General features: G+C 42.2%; 1 protein-coding gene across 1 annotated transcript in view; it reads right to left on the bottom strand.

Moving 5' to 3' along the window:
• The window catches only part of ALKBH1 (alkB homolog 1, histone H2A dioxygenase), a 30,084-nt gene that overhangs the window by 10,044 nt on the left and 1,324 nt on the right, over positions 1-18,716 (bottom strand). The window contains exons 2-5 of the mRNA XM_083375563.1: positions 9,683-9,791; positions 9,323-9,485; positions 7,386-7,476; positions 6,443-6,636 (exon numbers count right to left, since the gene is read on the bottom strand). Coding sequence (XP_083231689.1) covers positions 6,443-6,636; positions 7,386-7,476; positions 9,323-9,485; positions 9,683-9,791 — 557 coding nt within the window. The remainder of the gene's footprint in view (positions 1-6,442; positions 6,637-7,385; positions 7,477-9,322; positions 9,486-9,682; positions 9,792-18,716) is intronic.

Here is an 18,716-nt window from a genome sequence, read left to right as displayed (position 1 = left end):
GCGCATGTGCAAAACGGGTTTTTCTTGTGCATGCGAGGACGCACGCGGTTGCCATTTTTTTTAATGTGTGATGGTTTGCTGATGACGGACATGGATGCAGGAGCCGGAGGGAAAGGAATGCAAAATTGCATGGAGGGGCGCAAGGGGTGGAAGATGCCGGGATGGGGAGAGGAAGAGGCAGGGTGAGTGGCTTCGAAGGACTCACGGTCAAGCCGGTGCCCAGCACGATCACGTCGTAGGCCTCGTCCATGGTGCCGGCTACACAGCCGCCTCCCCCCTCCCCGAGAGGAGCCAAGATTGACCGCAGGTTCAAGAATCCTGTTCAAGAATCTCTCCGCCGCGGGGAACCGCCCCAGCTAACTTCGCTTTTCCTATGTATGCCGTAGCAGACGCCAATGGGAGGCGTGGCGGGAGACGAGAAAGACGCGCGCGTTACTTTTCCCAGATTGGTGCCTATGCTTAGAAGCAAGAAAAAGAAGTCCCGAAGCCACTTTCCCGGGGCTGCTCGTTTGGGTGGGGAAGGGGGGGGTTGTAAATCGCGGAGGCCCTGCCCCTCCTGCTGTCATGGCAACGGCGGTGGCACCACTGATCTGGAAGTAAATGGATCCGTAATTCTGAATAAAGGAGAAAATAATTCCCAACACCCCAGGTGTAGTTCCTCTCCCCATCCCCACTCTCAAGCCTGTCAGAAACATCTTAAAAAGATTTGCTGCTTGCAGCGACTCCCAAGATAACTCCGCCAAGGAAAAGAGATCCGCGATACGGGGTGGGGAGAGGGGGAAGGGCAGTAGTTGCACCCACACTGGTTGCATGTTAATAGTGTCGGGGACTGCAGTTCACGGCGCTTCGGTTACTGGGGAATATTTTTGTCAGTTGCAAAGCTGCTTTCCACGCTCCAGCTGCGTTCCCGCTCGTCGCCAGCCATAAAATGGTTGATAGGGCTTTGGGTCGACTGAGCAATGTAGGACCGCAGCCTTTATGATCTCCTGCTTCCCCTTGATTGCGTTACAGGGTTGAGGGAGCCGACCTGTCAGCTTTGGACCGGCCTCACCGTCCCGAGGCCGCGTCGGGTTTGTTTTTTTTTGCCCGCCTCGAACGACTCGCGTGTAATCGCGTCCTGATGATAAAGGATTCACGCAAGAGGGAGGGGAGAGAGCGTCCCCCGATATACTCGGTGAGGCTGAGACCGCTTTAAAGCTGGGCTTGAGGAACGTGTGTCTTTTAAAAGGCGAATCGTTTCAACTTTTTGGGACTTTTTTGGTTTTCTATCCCGTTTTAACGAGGTTCTGATTTGGCTCTGTTTGGTTTCTTTGGCGTGCCCGGGGGCGGGGGGGGGGTCGGTGGAAGAAGAGAGATTCAGGGATTTCGAAACGGCGAAGATGAGAATACAGCATGCTTTCTTTCATCTGCCCTCTCACCGCTTAACAGCGGCGGCGCTGCCCGTTCGCGCGGAGGTCCGCGCGCACCTCTGCAAAGTTTTGGGGAGGTGCGCGCGCACCTCTGCTCGTTCGGAGAGGTGCGCGCGCACCTCTCGGAATGGGCAGCGGCGCCACTTGTTGGGAAAGCTGCCACGGCCCGTTTGCAGAGCTGCCGCTTTCGGCAGCCTGCAAACGGGCCGCGGCAGCTTTCCCAACGAGCGGCGACGCTACCCGTTCGCGCGGAGGTCCACGCGCACCTCTCCAAAGGTTTGGGGAGGTGCGCGCGCACCTCCGCTCGTTCGGAGAGGTGCGCGCGCACCTCTCGGAATGGGCAGCGGAGCCGCTTGTTGGGAAAGCTGCCACGGCCCGTTTGCAGAGCTGCCGCTTTCGGCAGCCTGCAAACGGGCCGTGGCAGCTTTCCCAATGAGCGGCGCCGCTGCCCGTTTGCGCGGAGGTCCACGCGCACCTCTCCAAAGGTTTGGGGAGGTGCGCGCGCACCTCTGCTCGTTCGGAGAGGTGCGCGCGCACCTCTCGGAAGGGGCAGCGGCGCCACTTGTTGGGAAAGCTGCCACGGCCCGTTTGCAGAGCTGCCGCTTTTGGCAGCCTGCAAACGGGCCGCGGCAGCTTTCCCAACGAGCGGCACCGCCGCCCATTCGCGCGGAGGTCCGCGCGCACCTCTCCAAAGGTTTGGGGAGGTGCGCGTGCACCTGCACCCATTCAGAGAGGTGCGCGCGCACCTCTCCAAACGGGCGGTGCCACTCTCCATTTGGAGAGGTGCGCGCGCACCGGGCGGCTGGGAGCCGCAGGGGACGGCTCAAAGAGCCGCATGCGGCTCCGGAGCCGCGGGTTGCCGACCCGTGGTTTAGCTCATGGGTTGGCCAGCCACATGCGGCTCTTTCAGCCTTCTACTGCAGCTCCCAGTCCTCCTCTGCCATTTGCAGAGACAGACAGAGATAGAAAGAGGCACTTGCGCTTCCCTTCTCTCTCTCTCTCTCTCTCTGATCTTCTGCTCACCTGGCCAGCCAGCCTCACACTCTTCTCTGACAAGCTAACATACCGTGGACATTCCAATTGGGCTGGCTTTACACCGGCACTCCACTCCCATCAGAATCTACGTCCCACGATTAGTTGACTCCCTCAATGTGTCCCTCCCCCACAGAAAGGGCGTGGCTCTTCATGCAGGCTTGCCCCCTCGCAGGCCTCCTGATTGGCCCTGCGCCTGGGCAACTCGCCCCCTGGGAGAAGTGCGGCCAGGAAGTCCCTTTCCCGGGCTGGCCCCGTCCGAGGCGCACGTGGGTGGGGAGCCGCATGGGGCATCCCCAGGAACCCCACTGGGAGTGGCCTGCTGGAGCCTCCACTGAGTAGACCAGCCCTCCCACAAGCCGTGGCCCTGAGGGAGCGCAGTTCATGTGATCCCCAGCTGGTGCTACCATTGGCCCTGCTGGCTGGGAAGGCGCGCCGGAGTCCTGGCTGCCGGGAAAGCGATCGGCCCGCTCGTCTCCCATTGCCTGCTCTGCCCAGCTCGAGCCTGGCTGGAGCAATGTTGGTACTTCCAAAGGTGGCCGCTTCAAGGTCACACGAACACCCCTCGGCCGCTCACCTCCAAATTGATTCCCGGGCCACCGCCTGCGACCCCCAGCACCCTTGGCCAAGTGGATCTGCGCAAAAGGGCTACATTTTTATTTGCCTGGGCCTGCAGCTTTGAAATGCAGGTGACACCCCCCCCCCCGTGATAGGCATCTATCAATTTCCCAAGAGCTCTGGCAGGCTCAGGAGCGAAAAGAGGGAAGGGAACAATGAGAGGAAAAAAGCTGTAAGAGCCAGGGGGACCTGAATGGCCACCCCCATCCCCACCTTCTCGCAAGATACATTCCCCATTACCAGGACCTCAGACCTGTGTAGCACTCCCTCAAGGCATGAGAAATGCACAGACATTTTAAGAAATCTTTTTATTTACAAAGGTGGTGGGGAACAGACATATGGAATGTGGGATGAAGGATGAGAGGTCAGGAACTGCTTGGCATCCCAAGATGAAGATAAAATCAATCTGGAATCAGGAAGAGTTAACAATTAGTCCACAGCGCTGGGTTTTCCCCGCAAGCAGAATGCAGGACAGGGCTTACATTGGTGGCCTCCCCGTTAGGTGGTGACACACTTGGTGCAGAGAAGGAGGGTTCCAGGCACAGAGCAGCTTCCTTTGCTGCCTCCTGGCTTCTAGAGTGGAAGAACTTTGTGCCAAGTTAGACCACAAGGAAACTTGCAAGCTTTGCTCTGTGAGCAGGGTTCAAATCTTCCTTGCTGCTGAGAGGCCATGTGGGGTGCCAACCTTCCACACCAGGGGCAAGAACATGGCTACAGTTCTGACTTGCACTGCAGACACATGGAAATGTGCTGTGTAAACCAGTGTTGCCCAATCTTGGCAACTTTAAGACCTGTGGACTTCAACTCCCAGAATTCCTCAGCCAGCATGGTTTTCATTATGTTTCTTGACCCAACTCTTTCTCCTGTCCTTTTCTCCCCCCCCTTGCAATTTTTTTCTTTTCTATTTTTCTATTTTTAGTTTTTATAGTTTGCACCTGCTTTTTATTTCATGAATACGAGCAGGACTCAAAGAGACATTGAGTATTTTATTTGAAAACCCAGCATCTTTTTTTGGAGCTCAAAATGTTTTTGTTGCATGCAGAAATAAAAAATTGTTTTCTTTGTAGCAGTTCATTGATTTCATAAATGCAACACACTATAGTTTTTTTATACATAGCATAAAGGTAAAAAACGATACATGCAGTGTTATCTTCATTTTAGATGTCAAAAGGGTTTTGTGGCTCCGTGTTTTCTTTTCTGTGGGAAATGGGTCCAAATGGCTCTTTGAGTGTTTAGGTTGCCGACCCCTGGTTTAGCTGGTCCTAGGTTTGAAAACATTTGTGGGTCATTTGCAATATGCTGACTTGCCCCACTGTGCAACACCCAATAGTGTTTCCCCGTTAAAGTTGCTGCCAGGGAAAATGTCGGTTGTGTAGTTCTATGATCATGTTTCGTTGCTCCTCTGTTTCTCCTCTCAGGGCATTGTGTCTGGAGATGTTCTGAAGAACCACAAGTGAAGCAGCATTTCACCACACAAATGTTCTCAGCTGCTCTACTAGCATCTTTGGACATTGCAGTTGTAGGCCTTGTCTGTATGTTGTTACCCCCTCTCTGCTGCCTTTCCAGCAATTTCTGTTCCTCCTCCAGCAACTGGCCAGTCAAATAACTCATGGTTAAGTCCTTCTCCTACATGGAATCTAAACAGGTCACTAGGATGTCCCATGAAGTGTCCAATGAACTGAGCACCACATACACCTTATGTGCATCAGTAAAAGTCATTCCTCTTTCTTCTAACTCTAGGAACTTCTTTCTCATGGACTGCAAATGAGTAGACATGCTCTTTCCTGGTTTCAGCTGGGCTTTATATAGCTTTCTTGTCAGCATTACTTTGCTGCTTGCAGTCTCTCTCACGTATACACTGCACAAAGCTTCCCAGCACTCTTTAGCAGACTGGAGACCACTCACAGGTATCAGCAGGCTATCCTCCAAACTCAGGATTATGCTGGCCAATGCTTTCTCATTCTTTCTCTGGTCCCCATCATCCAGGGCTGCAGGTGAATCAGTAACTATTATCCACAATTCCTCCTTTCTCAGGTACATCTCCATTGTCAGACTCCAGGAGAGGTAGTTTGTCTCATTCAGACGAGATACTACGAAACCTTCTCCCATTATGCTGACGGAATCCATGTTGCCTGCTACCACCACAAACCACAAGCCTTAACTTCTCAAGCTCTCACTGGGTTTCTCCTCACTCTGGGCCCATAACCTGTCAGAGCATGCACAGTCTTATTGCACTAAGATAACCCAGGAGTAAACAAAGTAAAACTGGCCTATAGTAAATGGTGGTTTATCTTACACTATCTACAATATCATACACCAGGAACAATATACATACATGAGCTAATACATCAGGATCCAACAGTAATTACAGCAGGAAACAGGAGAGAGAGAACATAGCAGCAGAGCTTTCCCTTTTATACAAAGCTCTTAAAGGGACATAGACCCTGCTGGCTCTTAAAGGGACATAGACCCTGCTGAGTCATTCCCATCATTACATCATACAATTCACAATGCATCAGCTGGTTAGCTTCTAAATCATTATCTTGACATCATCATCATCATCATCATCATATTCTAAAATACACCAGTACAAATGATTTATTAAAGAAAAATAATGAAAATGAAGATTCAGCTGAATAATTAAAGCTTATTTAATTAAATTAACTATTAAATTAATTATTAAAGTTTTGCCTAGCACTAGTTTTTACCTTGTAAAATTTCAGATGAGCAAGCTACTTAAACTATCTAGAAAGAGTGGGAGCTAGTCACCCTTCTCTTGGACAGTGTTCTGTAACTGGCTATTCTCTTAGTGCTTACATTGTCCGCAGGCCAATAGATGGGTTCATGAGCAGGGTCTACCCAAGTGATCTTAACATGTGATGGATGGTATGAATTACAGAATAACAGAGTTGGAGGGGATTTTGGAGGTCTTCTAGTCCAACCCTGTTCGCAAAGCAGGAGACCCTATACCATTCCAGACAAATGGCTGTCCAATGTCTTCTTAAAAACCTACAGTGATGGAGCACCACAACTTCTGGAGGCAAGCTGTTCCACTAATTAATTAATATCCCCTCAAAATTTCAAATGTACCCAACAACTTGGAGACCCCTAGGTAAACAGATAGCCTGAGTGGTAGCGTTCATGTAGATATATCATAAAATTATGTGAGGCAAATAAAATATGCCACTGAAAAAAGAAAGATGAAATAAATAAAATGCTACTATTTTGGCTTTCACATAGTATAGGTAACCTTTGGCCCTAAAATGCCTAGTTTAAACCTTCATTCATATATCTAGTTATTATATTCAGAAATGTAGGTCTGCACCTGTCAGAATTTGTGAAACATACATATCTGTACATCTAAAAATATTTGCACTGCTTACCTGAATGATAAAAGAGGTGGAGAAAAGTCCAGTTCAGATTCATCCACATGAATTCCTAAAGATGAATCAAAGTGATAATAGTTCAGGATCCCTGCTTCTGCTTGGAAGTTGGGAAATCCACAAGCTTTAGACACTTGCTTTGACAGGAAAGCCAGATCAGATGGGAAGGGGGTATAGTTATCTGCTGAATATTTCTAGTCGAAAGAGCAAAAAAGTTGCAAATAGAACTTTTAAGTAATGAAGCCAGCGTATAAGGAATGTTTCAAAGTGATCTAAATTTAAATTATGCTACTTTTTAATAATCTAAAGTGAACTTCAGGTTACCATCTGGCTTAAAGCCCAGAATGCCAAAGTTATAGAAGGAAAATAATCAGATTTCTTTATTGCAAGCTCAAGTATAAGAACTCTTTAAAATATGAAGTCTTATTATCTGAATCAATTTCTCTCTGTTATAGTTTACAAGAAATTTAGTTAAATGTTTTTAACTGAAACAGCAATTTTGCAGCGTGATTTAACTAATTTTCTCAATTGTGACTTAAAGCAACTTCAGAGCATCAGTGTAACTTTGTCCTCATAGTTGTTTTTGTCAACAATGCTTAAATGACTTAAGACCGATTATATAATTAGCAGTTTTCGTAACATTCCATAAGTTCGGCCCCTCTTTACATTATTAGGGCCCAGAATTTTATACTTAGAAGGTTGGTAAGAGGTCAGTTTCTTATGAAGACCAGACAATAAAAAACTCAAAGCTCATTGAGTTAACCTTGTCTGTAGCTGGCTGATAAAGAATGTTTTCTTTTTAGTTCAGGTTTATATTCTGAATAGAATATTTGGGGTTTAAAACCCTGATGTCTGATTGTTGCCCTTGGTGCCATCCACAGAAAAAATAAAAACAAATATCTGCTGTCACATCTTTTAAGAGATTCTATTGCCCCTTGCATACCTTTGTATTCCAGTTATAGTGGTAACCTAGAGTTACCCAGCGCAACTTTTCCAATAAGCTTTTTGGCTGTGATTTAGTGGCACTTTTGTTTCTAAAAAGATAAAGAACAACATAATCACAAGCAGTTTCAGTTATAAAAAGCTTTGCATAAGTTTGCCACGGAAAAGTTGCCTTATAGGAGAGATGGATAGCATAACAAATTAATAAATAAAATGAAATCCCTGACATAGTTCTAAATAAAACTGGTCAATAAATTTAATACAGGTAGTTCTCGACTTATGACCACAACTGAGCCCCAAATTTCTGTTGCTAAGTGAAACATTTGTTAAGCAAATTTTTCCTCATTTTACAACCTTTCTTGCCGCAGTTATTAAGTGAATCACTATAACTGTTAAGTTAGCAACATGGTTGTTAAGTGAATTTGGCTTCCCCATTGCTTGTCAGAAGGTTGCAAAAGGTGATTTACATGACTCCACGACAGTGCAACGGTCATAAATACGAGTCAGTTACCAAATGTCTGAATTTTGATCAGGTGACTATGGGGATGCTGCAATGGTCAAAACTTTTTTCAGTGATGTTGTAACTTTGAATGGTCACTAAACAAACTGATGTAAGTCGAGGGCTACCTGGAGTTATCTGAAGAGAGAAATGTGATCTATAGTGCATTTTTAGAAATCCAATGCACACACAAAAAATATTCACCAAGGTGGAAGAAGGATAGTTTAGGAACAATGACATATCGATTACTGTGGATAGGATTCAGCTGAAGCCTGTTCTTCCCATCCAAACTCTTACAGTTTCCAGAGATTCAGGCAGAACCTTGACAATTTCACTTGGATGGCTGGGGCAGAGATACAGAAATGAGTATATCAGCATACTGGTGTTGATGCTCTCTGGTCCAGTGGAAAAATGTAGATTTTAAAAATCAGAGAATGTAACATCTGAAGTACCTCAGAAAACAAGGGTCTAGCACTAGACTTATCTCACTACCACTGTTGACTGGAACTAATGATTTATCCAGGACTACTGGTGACGGATGAGTGTGGGGCATGAAATTCCTGGTGGAGTCTGCTCTCTGACTGCCAGAGATTTGCTGGGGAACAAACTTTACCTTCTGTAATTGTGCCCATTGCCAGATTAGAAGGATCTGCTCATGATTATTCATGATTTAGTTACCTTTCAATTGGATTTTGGAATACACTCTACATGAGGCTACCCTTGAACACTATCAGGAAACTTGGTTCAGAATGCAGTGGCTCAGGTAGTTTAAGGGTGTTTCACAAAACATATCTACTTTATGAGTTACACTGGTTCCCCATAGAGTTCCAGGTGCAATTTTTCAATATTAAAAATATTAAATAGGAGGAAGAAAGAATAGTAGATATATTTATGCCTTGAGATGGGCAACCATACAGACAGTCATTGCTTACTAAATCCTCATTTAATGACCATTCTAAGTTACTATGGGGTAAAGCCTTTGTGACCAATCCTCAATTTACAACTGTTGCAGCATCATGTGATCACCTGATCGTCATTTGTGTGCTGCACAAGAGGTTTACAATCAGCAGAGTACATGAAGAAATAGAAATCATAAGTCATTGTCATATGATGTCTCATTTACAATTATGGTGATTTGCTTAACAACTGAATGTGAAATAATGGGTTATAAGTCTGTTATCATCCCACAAGAACTTTGGACATAATATAGAATTAGAAAATTGGCAAAGATTATGGGAAAGAAATGCTAAATTAATGAAAGTGGTGGCTTACAAAGAAAACTTATACAAAATGTTTTACAGATGGCATCTTACACTGGTGAGATTAGTGAAAATGTTGAAAAATATATCAAATAAGTGTTGGAAAAGTAAACAAAAACCAGGTACTTATTATCATATCTTACCAAATATGTTATGAGATAACTCAGAGATAGGACTTACCGAAGCTGAAATTTACTCTTCTCCCAGATATCAGTAATTTCCTCAGAAGACATATGCATATCCAAATTACACACATTAGGTTTCTGGGTATATTTCTTTAGACATTGCTTCACCCAATGGCACTGAGAGCCCGGAAGAAAGGGATTATTAATATATATGAATCCTAGATAAAAATAAAAATGGGTGAAAAAGAAAAAATATAGATGTGGCCTGACTCGGATATTTAACTTATGAACACTGAAAAAACCAGAAATGTAAGTATTATAACATGTCTCTTCCAAAAATGTTGCATACATTATCAGTTGTTCTATTGACTAAATTTAGATTTCATGTATGCTGAGATATCCCAAATATGCTCACCTGGATAATTATCTAGACCATAAGCTTTCCACTGGGTAACTGGATGTAATCCTGCTCTGTAGGCATCTCGATCACTTACTGAGGTTAACTTCAGAGGACAGCTGACTACCTAGTTAAAAAAAAAATCTTGAATATCAGATACCCGGAAAGATATTCATAGATTCTTATTGAAAAGGTAAAGTAAAAAGTAAAAAGAAGTAAAAGTAACCAGAAGTAAATACTACCAACTCTACCCATTCCTCAGAAGGGTAAAGGAATGTGGCAATAATTTTGATGAAGAAAAGATCAAGCCTTTAAGTAAAGTGAAATGGCAACTGAATCTGGGAAAATGGAAAGCATGAGAAAAAAAATTCAAAATAACTTGTCTTGATTCTGTTTGATGTAAAATGAGACAAAGAGAAACTCTGACAGCCTGTCAAAATTCTGTTATAATTTACAAAGGTTAAATAGTATTCCTGGAATCTTTGTGGTGTCTATTTCTAGACCTGATTTCACAACCATGAAATTAACCTTATATTTGTGTGTATATTTGTATTAAAATGTATCAAAGAACCCCAGTTTGGTACAGAAGTTAAAGCACCAGGCTAGAAATTGGAACATTGTGAGTTCTAATCACAGCTGGGTGACCATGGCCAGGCACTGTATCAGCCTTAAAAAGAAGACAATGGCAAACCACTTCCAAAATCTTGCCAGGAAGACTGCAGGGACTTTGTATAGGCCAGGGGTGTCAAAGTGCCAGCCAACGGGGTGAATGCATCATAGTGAAACCGTGCCCACCCCATTGCTGGCAATGGCAAAAAAAGTCACGACACATTGCGACACGTCATGTGATGTTGCGAATTTGACACCCCTGGTATAGGCAGTCACCAGGAGTCAACAGTAACAAAGATGGAATACTTTATTTAAAATATCTTAAATGTCCCAGTAACGCATAATTATTTGGATTCTGAATGCTTGTAAACCACATATATTTAAACATACAATATATGCTGATTTTTAGCTTTTCAAAAGCGATGTAACATTAACTTTCATGATATGAAAATTGTCAAGTACCAGAAAATAAATAGTACTTATTTATTAGGAACTATGAAGAAGTTCATTACATTTTATTCCTGATTCAATAGTAAGATAATTCAATCTGAAATCACAACGTTCTGACAAATAGCTTGCTTTTCTTCCTGCAAAATAATTTGATATTTATAATAACTAATAACTCTGGAAATGCTAAAACCAGTAAGCCACAATTTATATCCTGTGATAGACCAGAATTCCACTCTGAATGGGATAATGGATAAACATCCAACTCGTGCAGATACAGGATTTTAATTTAAATTACAAATTATGCTAGAGAATAATTAGGTAATCCTATGATCCAAACAGTTTACTTTCTATGTCAGAAAGTCTCTTGGGAAAATTGTTCCTAGACTGCATTCATTACTTTATTAACTGAGGACTAATTCACCTGTCCAAGAACTGGCACAAGTCAGAAAACAATACTTTGTTGTAATTTTAAATATGTTATTGTTAGTTAAATTAAAAGGGATCTTTTGTTATTTTTTTATTGAAAAGTTTTACAATACATTTTATCTTTAACAATCCCTCCCCCCCTCCCCCCACCCAACCCTTCCTAACCCTCCCCCCTTCCCCTCTCCCCGACTTCCCAGAGCTAAATACAAGGTATAAAAGTAAAAACAATCATAAACAACCATATGTTAACAACAATAAACTATTAAGTCTATCGCACTCTAGCTCATATGAAATGACTACAAGCAATACTAATATCACATTAAAAAAAACTTATACAAATGCTAAATGAAACTTTTTGGTCCCATATTTGTTCTGGATATAATCAATCCACTTTTTCCACTCCATAATATAACGTTGTTGCGAATGGTCTTTCAAATAAGCCAAAATCTTTGCCATTTCCGCCAGGTCAGAAACTTTTAGAGTCCATTCTTCTATAGTCGGCAGTTCCTCCTTCTTCCAATATTGACCTACTAAAAGTCTTGCTGCCGTAATTAAGTTCAACATCAGCTTAGTGTCCACAACAGTAGTATCCGTAATTATGCCCAATAAAAACAATTGCGGACAAAACTTTATCCTTTGCTTAAATATCTTCTGCATATTCCACCAAATTTTAATCCAAAAAGCTTTAACCTTTTTGTAGGTCCACCATATATGAAAATACGTTGCGTCTTCGCCAACACATCTCCAGCATTTAGGTTGATAGTTCGGATACATACTTGCAAGCTTTTTAGGATCTAAATGCCATCTATAAAACATTTTATAAAAGTTCTCTCTTAAATTTTGAGCTTGCGTAAATTTGACGTTCCTCACCCAAATCTTTTCCCAAGTGTCCATTGTGATAACTTCTTGAATATTCTGAGCCCACTTTATCATACAATCTTTAACAAGTTCTGTTTCTGAGTCAATTTCTATCAATGCAAGATATATCCGTTTGATATGCGCTGGACCCTGATTTCTAATTTGCTTTACCAGATTTTCATCAATCATTGAAAAACCAATTTTCTGATCTTCTTTCCACCTGGCCAGTAGTTGACCATATTGAAACCAGGTTTGAACAATCTTCTCTTCTCGCAAAAAATTGTACGGCTTCAAACACCATACGTTCCTCTCCAGACTTAAGATTTCCTTGTATGTAGTCACATCATGTTTGAACCCAACATTTATGTTTTCTATTGCATGTTTCGGTATTGCCCATAAGGGTATCTTGTAGTTTAGCTTATGTCTATGCTTTTTCCAAACTCTCAGCAATGCCTGTCTCAGAATATGCACTTTAAACACATTATCTACCTTCTTATCATAGAATAAATATGCATGCCAGCCAAATAACAAGTCGTGGCCTTCAAGATTTAATAATCTCCCTTGTGTTAAATTAATCCAGTCACTTACCGCTGACAACACAGCAGCTTCATAATATAATTTAAAGTTGGGCATTTTAAGACCACCTCTTTCACGCGTGTCCTGCATAATCTTAAATTTAACTCGTGGCCTTTTCCCTGCCCATACAAATTTATTGATACCCTTTTGCCATTCCTCCAAATTTGAATCTTTTTAAGAATAGGTATCATTTGAAATAAGAATAAAAATTTAGGCAAAACATTCATTTTCACTGCTGCAATTCTTCCCAATAAAGACAATTGTAATTTTTTCCAACTTTCCAATTCTTTTTGAATTTCCCCCCATAATTTTTCATAATTATTTTTATATAGTTTTGCATTTGAGGGTGACAAGTACACCCCCAAATATTTAACCCTTTTAACAGTCTCAAATCCAGTTAACCCTTCTAGAAGGGCTTTTTGCGATACTGTCATATTTTTGGCTAATATTTTGGTTTTCTGTATATTGACCTTAAATCCAGAAACCTTCCCATATTGCATTATTATCTCCATCAGGCCCACAACAGAATTTTTTGGCTGGGTCACCGTAACAACCAGATCGTCTGCAAACGCCCTCAGTCTATAATCCTGATCTCTAATTCGAATTCCCTTAATTTTTTTCCGAATTTCGTATTTTAATCAATAATATCTCCAATGTTAAAATAAATAATAAAGGTGACAACGGACACCCTTGTCTTGTGCCCTTTTCAATATTACATACTTCAGTCAAACTATTATTTACTATTATTCGGGCTGTTTGTTTTTGATATAATGCCCTAATTGGTTGTAAGAATTTATCCCCAAAATTCATTTTATCTAAGACTTTCATCAAAAATTGCCAATCCAATTGATCAAAGGCTTTTTCGGCGTCTAAAAAGATCAGCGCCGCAGGGATCTGGTTGTTCCTTTCCAAAAATTCCAACAAGTCTACTATATGCCTCACATTATTTTTCATTTGTCTACCACTGATAAACCCAGTTTGGTCCCCATGAATTATCTGTTGCAGAACCCTCATCAGTCTGTTAGCTAAAACCTTAGCAAATATCTTGTAGTCCGTATTCAAAAGTGATATTGGTCTATAATTTCTTACTTGAGTGACATCCTGATCTTCCTTCGGAATCAAAGAAATAAAGGCAGTTCTCCAAGACGGAGGCACCCTTCCTCCCCTTTGAATTGTCTGAAACAATTCCCTTAGTGGCTTTATCATCTCCAATTGTAGGTTTTTGTAGTACACCGCAGTCAGTCCATCCGTACCTGGCACTTTATCCATCTTCAATTGTTTAATTGCTAAAAGGATTTCTTCTTCTGTTATCAGCTGATTAATCTCTTCATTTTGTTCTTGTGTAAGAACCGGGATGTTAGCATTCCTCAAATATACATCAATATCTGCTTCATTAATCTTATCTTTAGCTTATAATTTAGAATAAAAGTCCAGAAAGGCTTCCTTGATAAGATCCTGTTGATACACAACCTTACCCTTATGTTCTATTTTATCTATGTTAGAAGCCCTTTGTTTCTTCCTTAACCTGTAAGCTAACCATCTGCCTGGTTTATTGGCATTGCAAAAAGTATTATGCCTAGCAAACCGTAAATTAGTTGCCACCTGATCAGCCATCAACTTATCAAATTGTCCTCTTAACAGATTAATAACCTCTTTGATCTTCACATCCGATGGATTCCGAATTAGGGCCTTTTCTTTTTCTCTAATTTCATTCTCCAATTCCTTCCTCCTAAATTCCAAATTACGTCTGTATTTGTTATTCATATATATTAACACCCCTCTCATATAAGCTTTACTAGCATCCCAAACCATGTCCATAGATGTGCCCTTATTCATGTTAGTTTCAAAAAAGTCCTTCATCTATTTTTTACATTCTTCCACATTTCTCTGATTTCTAAAAAAGTTCTCATTTAAGCGCCAAGAGCGCCTATCTCTATTATTCTTGTCAATCTCTAACCAAACTGGACTATGGTCAGACATAGTTCTTGGACAAATCTTTATCTTTTTAATCCTGGAAAAAATCATTAGTTAGTAATATAAAATCAATCCTGGAAAAAGATTGATGTCTATCAGAAAAAAAAGTATAATCCTTTTCTTGTAGATGTATTTCTCTCCAAATATCTCGCAACTCCAAATCATCCTTCATTTCAAAAAAAGATTTAGGCAATCTAGCGTGGCTCGGAATATGCCTAAAAGAGCCATCCTTGTCCAGTTGTACGTCTAAGACTCCGTTCCAATCTCCCATAAAAATAAAAGATTTATAATCCAACTGAGTAATCTTACTGTGTAATAAACTATAAAAGTCAGCTTGTTGTTGATTAGGAGCGTACAGTCCAACCAAAAGCGTTTTTTTGCCTTCTAACAGCAAATCTATTATAACAAATCTTCCTTGTTTATCTGCTTCTATTAGCTCCGCTGTCACAGTATTCTTGACATAAATAACCACTCTATTTTTCTTATTCATTGCTGAAGCACTAAATTGTGTACCCAATCTAGAGTTCAATAGGTACTTTTGGTCCATAACCCTAATATGTGTTTCTTGCAAGCAAATAACATCAGTCTTAAATTGTTTTAAATATTGAAAAACTTTCTTTTTCTTCTGTGGTGAGTTTAAGCCATTGACATTCCAAGTTAGAAACTTAGTCGCCATCCTTAGCGGCCTGAAGCTTCTGGAACACGTCTGACAGGAGTCCCTTAACTTCCTTAGGCCGCGCCCCTCCCACAGCTTCGCTATAGGTACGCTTTGTAGGTTCCATAACTTTCTGCTGCTCTTGCTCTTGTCTCGCTCGTCTCAAAGCAGCACGCGTCATCCTCTGCTCTCTGGCATCTTCCGATGAAACTGTAATTTGATCCCCTCCAGTAGCTTTCTCATCTGTCTGTGTTCCTTCAGCATCTTGAGGCTTTCCCTCGCCATTTTTCTTTGCAGATTCCAAAAGTGGTAAAGAAGTTGCTTTTAAAACATTGCTATAAAAATCACGTGCCTGGATCACTGTGACCAAACGGTGTCTTATGCCTTTATGCATCACCACCATGCCCACTGGTATCTCCCATCTAAACTTGATATCACGTTTCTTAAGTTCCTGTGCCAGAAAAGCAAAATCTTTCCTTTTCCTTAAAATTCTTGGAGGAATCTCTTTTAAAACCAAAATTTCTTGCTCAGCAACCACAAGCTTAGTATCATAAGAAACTTGGATAACTTCATTCCTGATTGCTTTCTTTGTGAAATAAACCACCACATCTCTAGGTAGCTTCCTCTGCCTTGCAATCCATGAATTCACACGAAAGATTTTGTCTATATTTCCCTCAATTTCAGCTGCTGGCTGTCCCAGTACCCCTTCCAAAGCCTCAGAGACTATCTGCTTTAAATCTTCTTTAGGATTCTCTTTTAAGCCTCTGATTCTGATAGCAAACTCCATCTGGTGGTACTGGACCAGATTCAAATCTCCGTCCATTTTATCCATCAGATTTTCATTCTCTAACACTTTTGCTTCTAATCTGGAATTCTTCTGGCTAAGATCTTCCATCTTTTCGTCCAGGCATTGAATACATGAAGCCACACCTTGAAGTGCAGGCAAGATGTCTGCCCTCATTGCTGTAAACTTCTCTTCCAGCTTTTCCATCTTCTCCTCCAGCTTTTCCATCTTTTCATCTATAATATCTGATATTTGTTGTGAGTGCTTTCCCAAAGCATCTTGTAAATCTTTAACCGTCAGTGCCGGAGCAGGTGCAGGAGGCAATAAGGCTTGCAGCGAGGACTGTTGCACCGGGGAAGCCCCCGCACTCCGGAGAACTTTAGAAGTTTTAGCCGCCATCTTCCCCCACTTTCACTTGCTACGCACTTAAAGTCCATAAAATCCATTGAACTAGAGAACAAAAATCCACTTCACCTTGACCTCCTGTATCGCTCTGCCTGCCTCTTCACACTCCAAAGTCCTTCCTTCTGGCAGGGGTGGTTGCTAACGCTTAGTTCTGCTCCCAAAAACACGGAGCAGAAACGCTGCGCAGCCCGGAGCAAACCCAGGGTTCGGGGGGGCTCGATCCTTCAGCCGCCCGAGCTAAAAGCTCAGGCGGCCCCGGAGAGCTCAACCCCTACCTGGGGCCTCACCCCCTCCTCTTCTCCCGAGGAGGGGGCTTCCGAACTGCTGAAACAGCTGATCGGCGCTGTTTTCAGCACTTCTACGAAGCTGCAGAGCGGACAACCCGGAGATGGCTGTCTTCAGCGTCGCATCGCCACCGGAAGTCCGGGATCTTTTGTTATTGAAGACAGGACTTAATCCTTATCAGGCTGCAAATATCAAGTACATGACTGATTTTCTCTTCAACAGATAAATTCTAACCATCTTGAGAAGATAATGGTATCTGGATACAAAAAGAAATATGCAAAAGATTTTTCTTTCTGATAATACCAAACTTGTTTAAAAAATAAGAACCTGTACATAATTTTACTCAGCTAACTAGTAGGATGCAAAAAAAATTTCATATGGCATCATAGTTTCTACTGTACGTTACGCTCCTATTCTTTTAGAATTGGTTACTGAACTTTTATCACCTGTTATTAAAAGTCAAAGATCATAAAAGGAAACACATCTTCCTTTTTGGTACATTATGGTACAAGTATAGTATACAAGTCAATGTTTACAATGCAGTAATCTCTCTTCAGACTAAAAATATAACAGTACAAGAATACAATTATGTGATGTACATTAAAACAAAGATTTAGTTCTGTTTGATCAGGGTAATATTCATGGTTCGTATTGTCCATCAGAAGGCTAAGATCCCAGCAGTTCTTGAAAAGAATGTGATCATTGTGTTATTTCATCCAACATTACTCAAGTGGATTTTCACTCATTCACTTACAGGTGAAACTCAAAAAATTAGAATATCGTGCAAAAGTTCATTTATTTCAGTAATGCAACTTAAAAGGGGAAACTAATATGAGATAGACTCATTACATGCAAAGCAAGATAGTTCAAGCCGTGATTTGTCATAATTGTGATGATTATGGCTTACAGCTCATGAAAACCCCAAATCCACAATCTCAGAAAATTAAAATATTGTGAAAAGGTGCAATATTCTAGGCTCAAAGTCTCCCACTGTAATCAGCTAACTAAGCCATAACACCTGCAAAAGGGTTCCTGAGCCTTTAAATGGTCTCTCAGTCTGATTCAGTGGGAATCACAATCATGGGGAAGACTGCTGACCTGACAGTTGTGCAGAAAACCATCATTGACACCCTCCATAAGGAGGGAAAGCCTCAAAAGGTAATTGCAAAAGAAGTTGGATGTTCCCAAAGTGCTGTATCAAAGCACATTAATAGAAAGTTGTGTGGAAGGGAAAAGTGTGGAAGAAAAAGGTGCACAAGCAGCAGGGATGACCGCAGCCTGAAGAGGATTGTCAGGAAAAGGCCATTCAAAAGTGTTGGGGACTTTCACAAGGAGTGGACTGAGGCTGGAGTCAGTACATCAAGAGCCACCACACACAGACGGATCCTGGACATGGGCTTCAAATGTCGTATTCCTCTTGTCAAGCCGCTCCTGAACAACAAACGACGTCAGAAGCGTCTTACCTGGGCTAAAGAAAAACAGACCTGGTCTGTTGCTCAGTGGTCCAAAGTCCTCTTTTCTGATGAGAGCAACTTTTGCATCTCATTTGGAAACCAAGGACCCAGAGTCTGGAGGAAGAATGGAGAGGCACACACTGCAAGATGCTTGAAGTCCAGTGTGAAGTTTCCACAGTCTGTGTTGATTTGGGGAGCCATGTCATCTGCTGGTGTTGGTCCACTGTGCTTCATTAAGTCCAGGGTCAACGCAGCCGTCTACCAGGAGATTTGGAGCACTTCATGTTTCCTTCCGCAGACGAGCTTTATGGGGATGCTGACTTCATTTTCCAGCAGGACTTGGCACCTGCCCACACTGCCAAAAGCACCAAAACCTGGTTCAATGACCGTGGGATTACTCTGCTTGATTGGCCAGCAAACTCGCCTGACCTGAATCCCATAGAGAATCTATGGGGCATTGCCAAGAGAAAGATGAGAGACATGAGACCAAACAATGCAGAAGAGCTGAAGGCCGCTACTGAAGCATCCTGGTCTTCCATAACACCTCAGCAGTGCCACAGGCTGATAGCTTCCATG

The sequence above is a fragment of the Vipera ursinii genome (assembly GCF_947247035.1).
Source record: "Vipera ursinii genome assembly, chromosome: 1".
NCBI classification, from domain to species: domain Eukaryota; kingdom Metazoa; phylum Chordata; class Lepidosauria; order Squamata; family Viperidae; genus Vipera; species Vipera ursinii.
The sequence above is the reverse complement of the archived record's forward strand: the minus strand, read 5'-3'. Positions and strand labels throughout refer to the sequence as shown.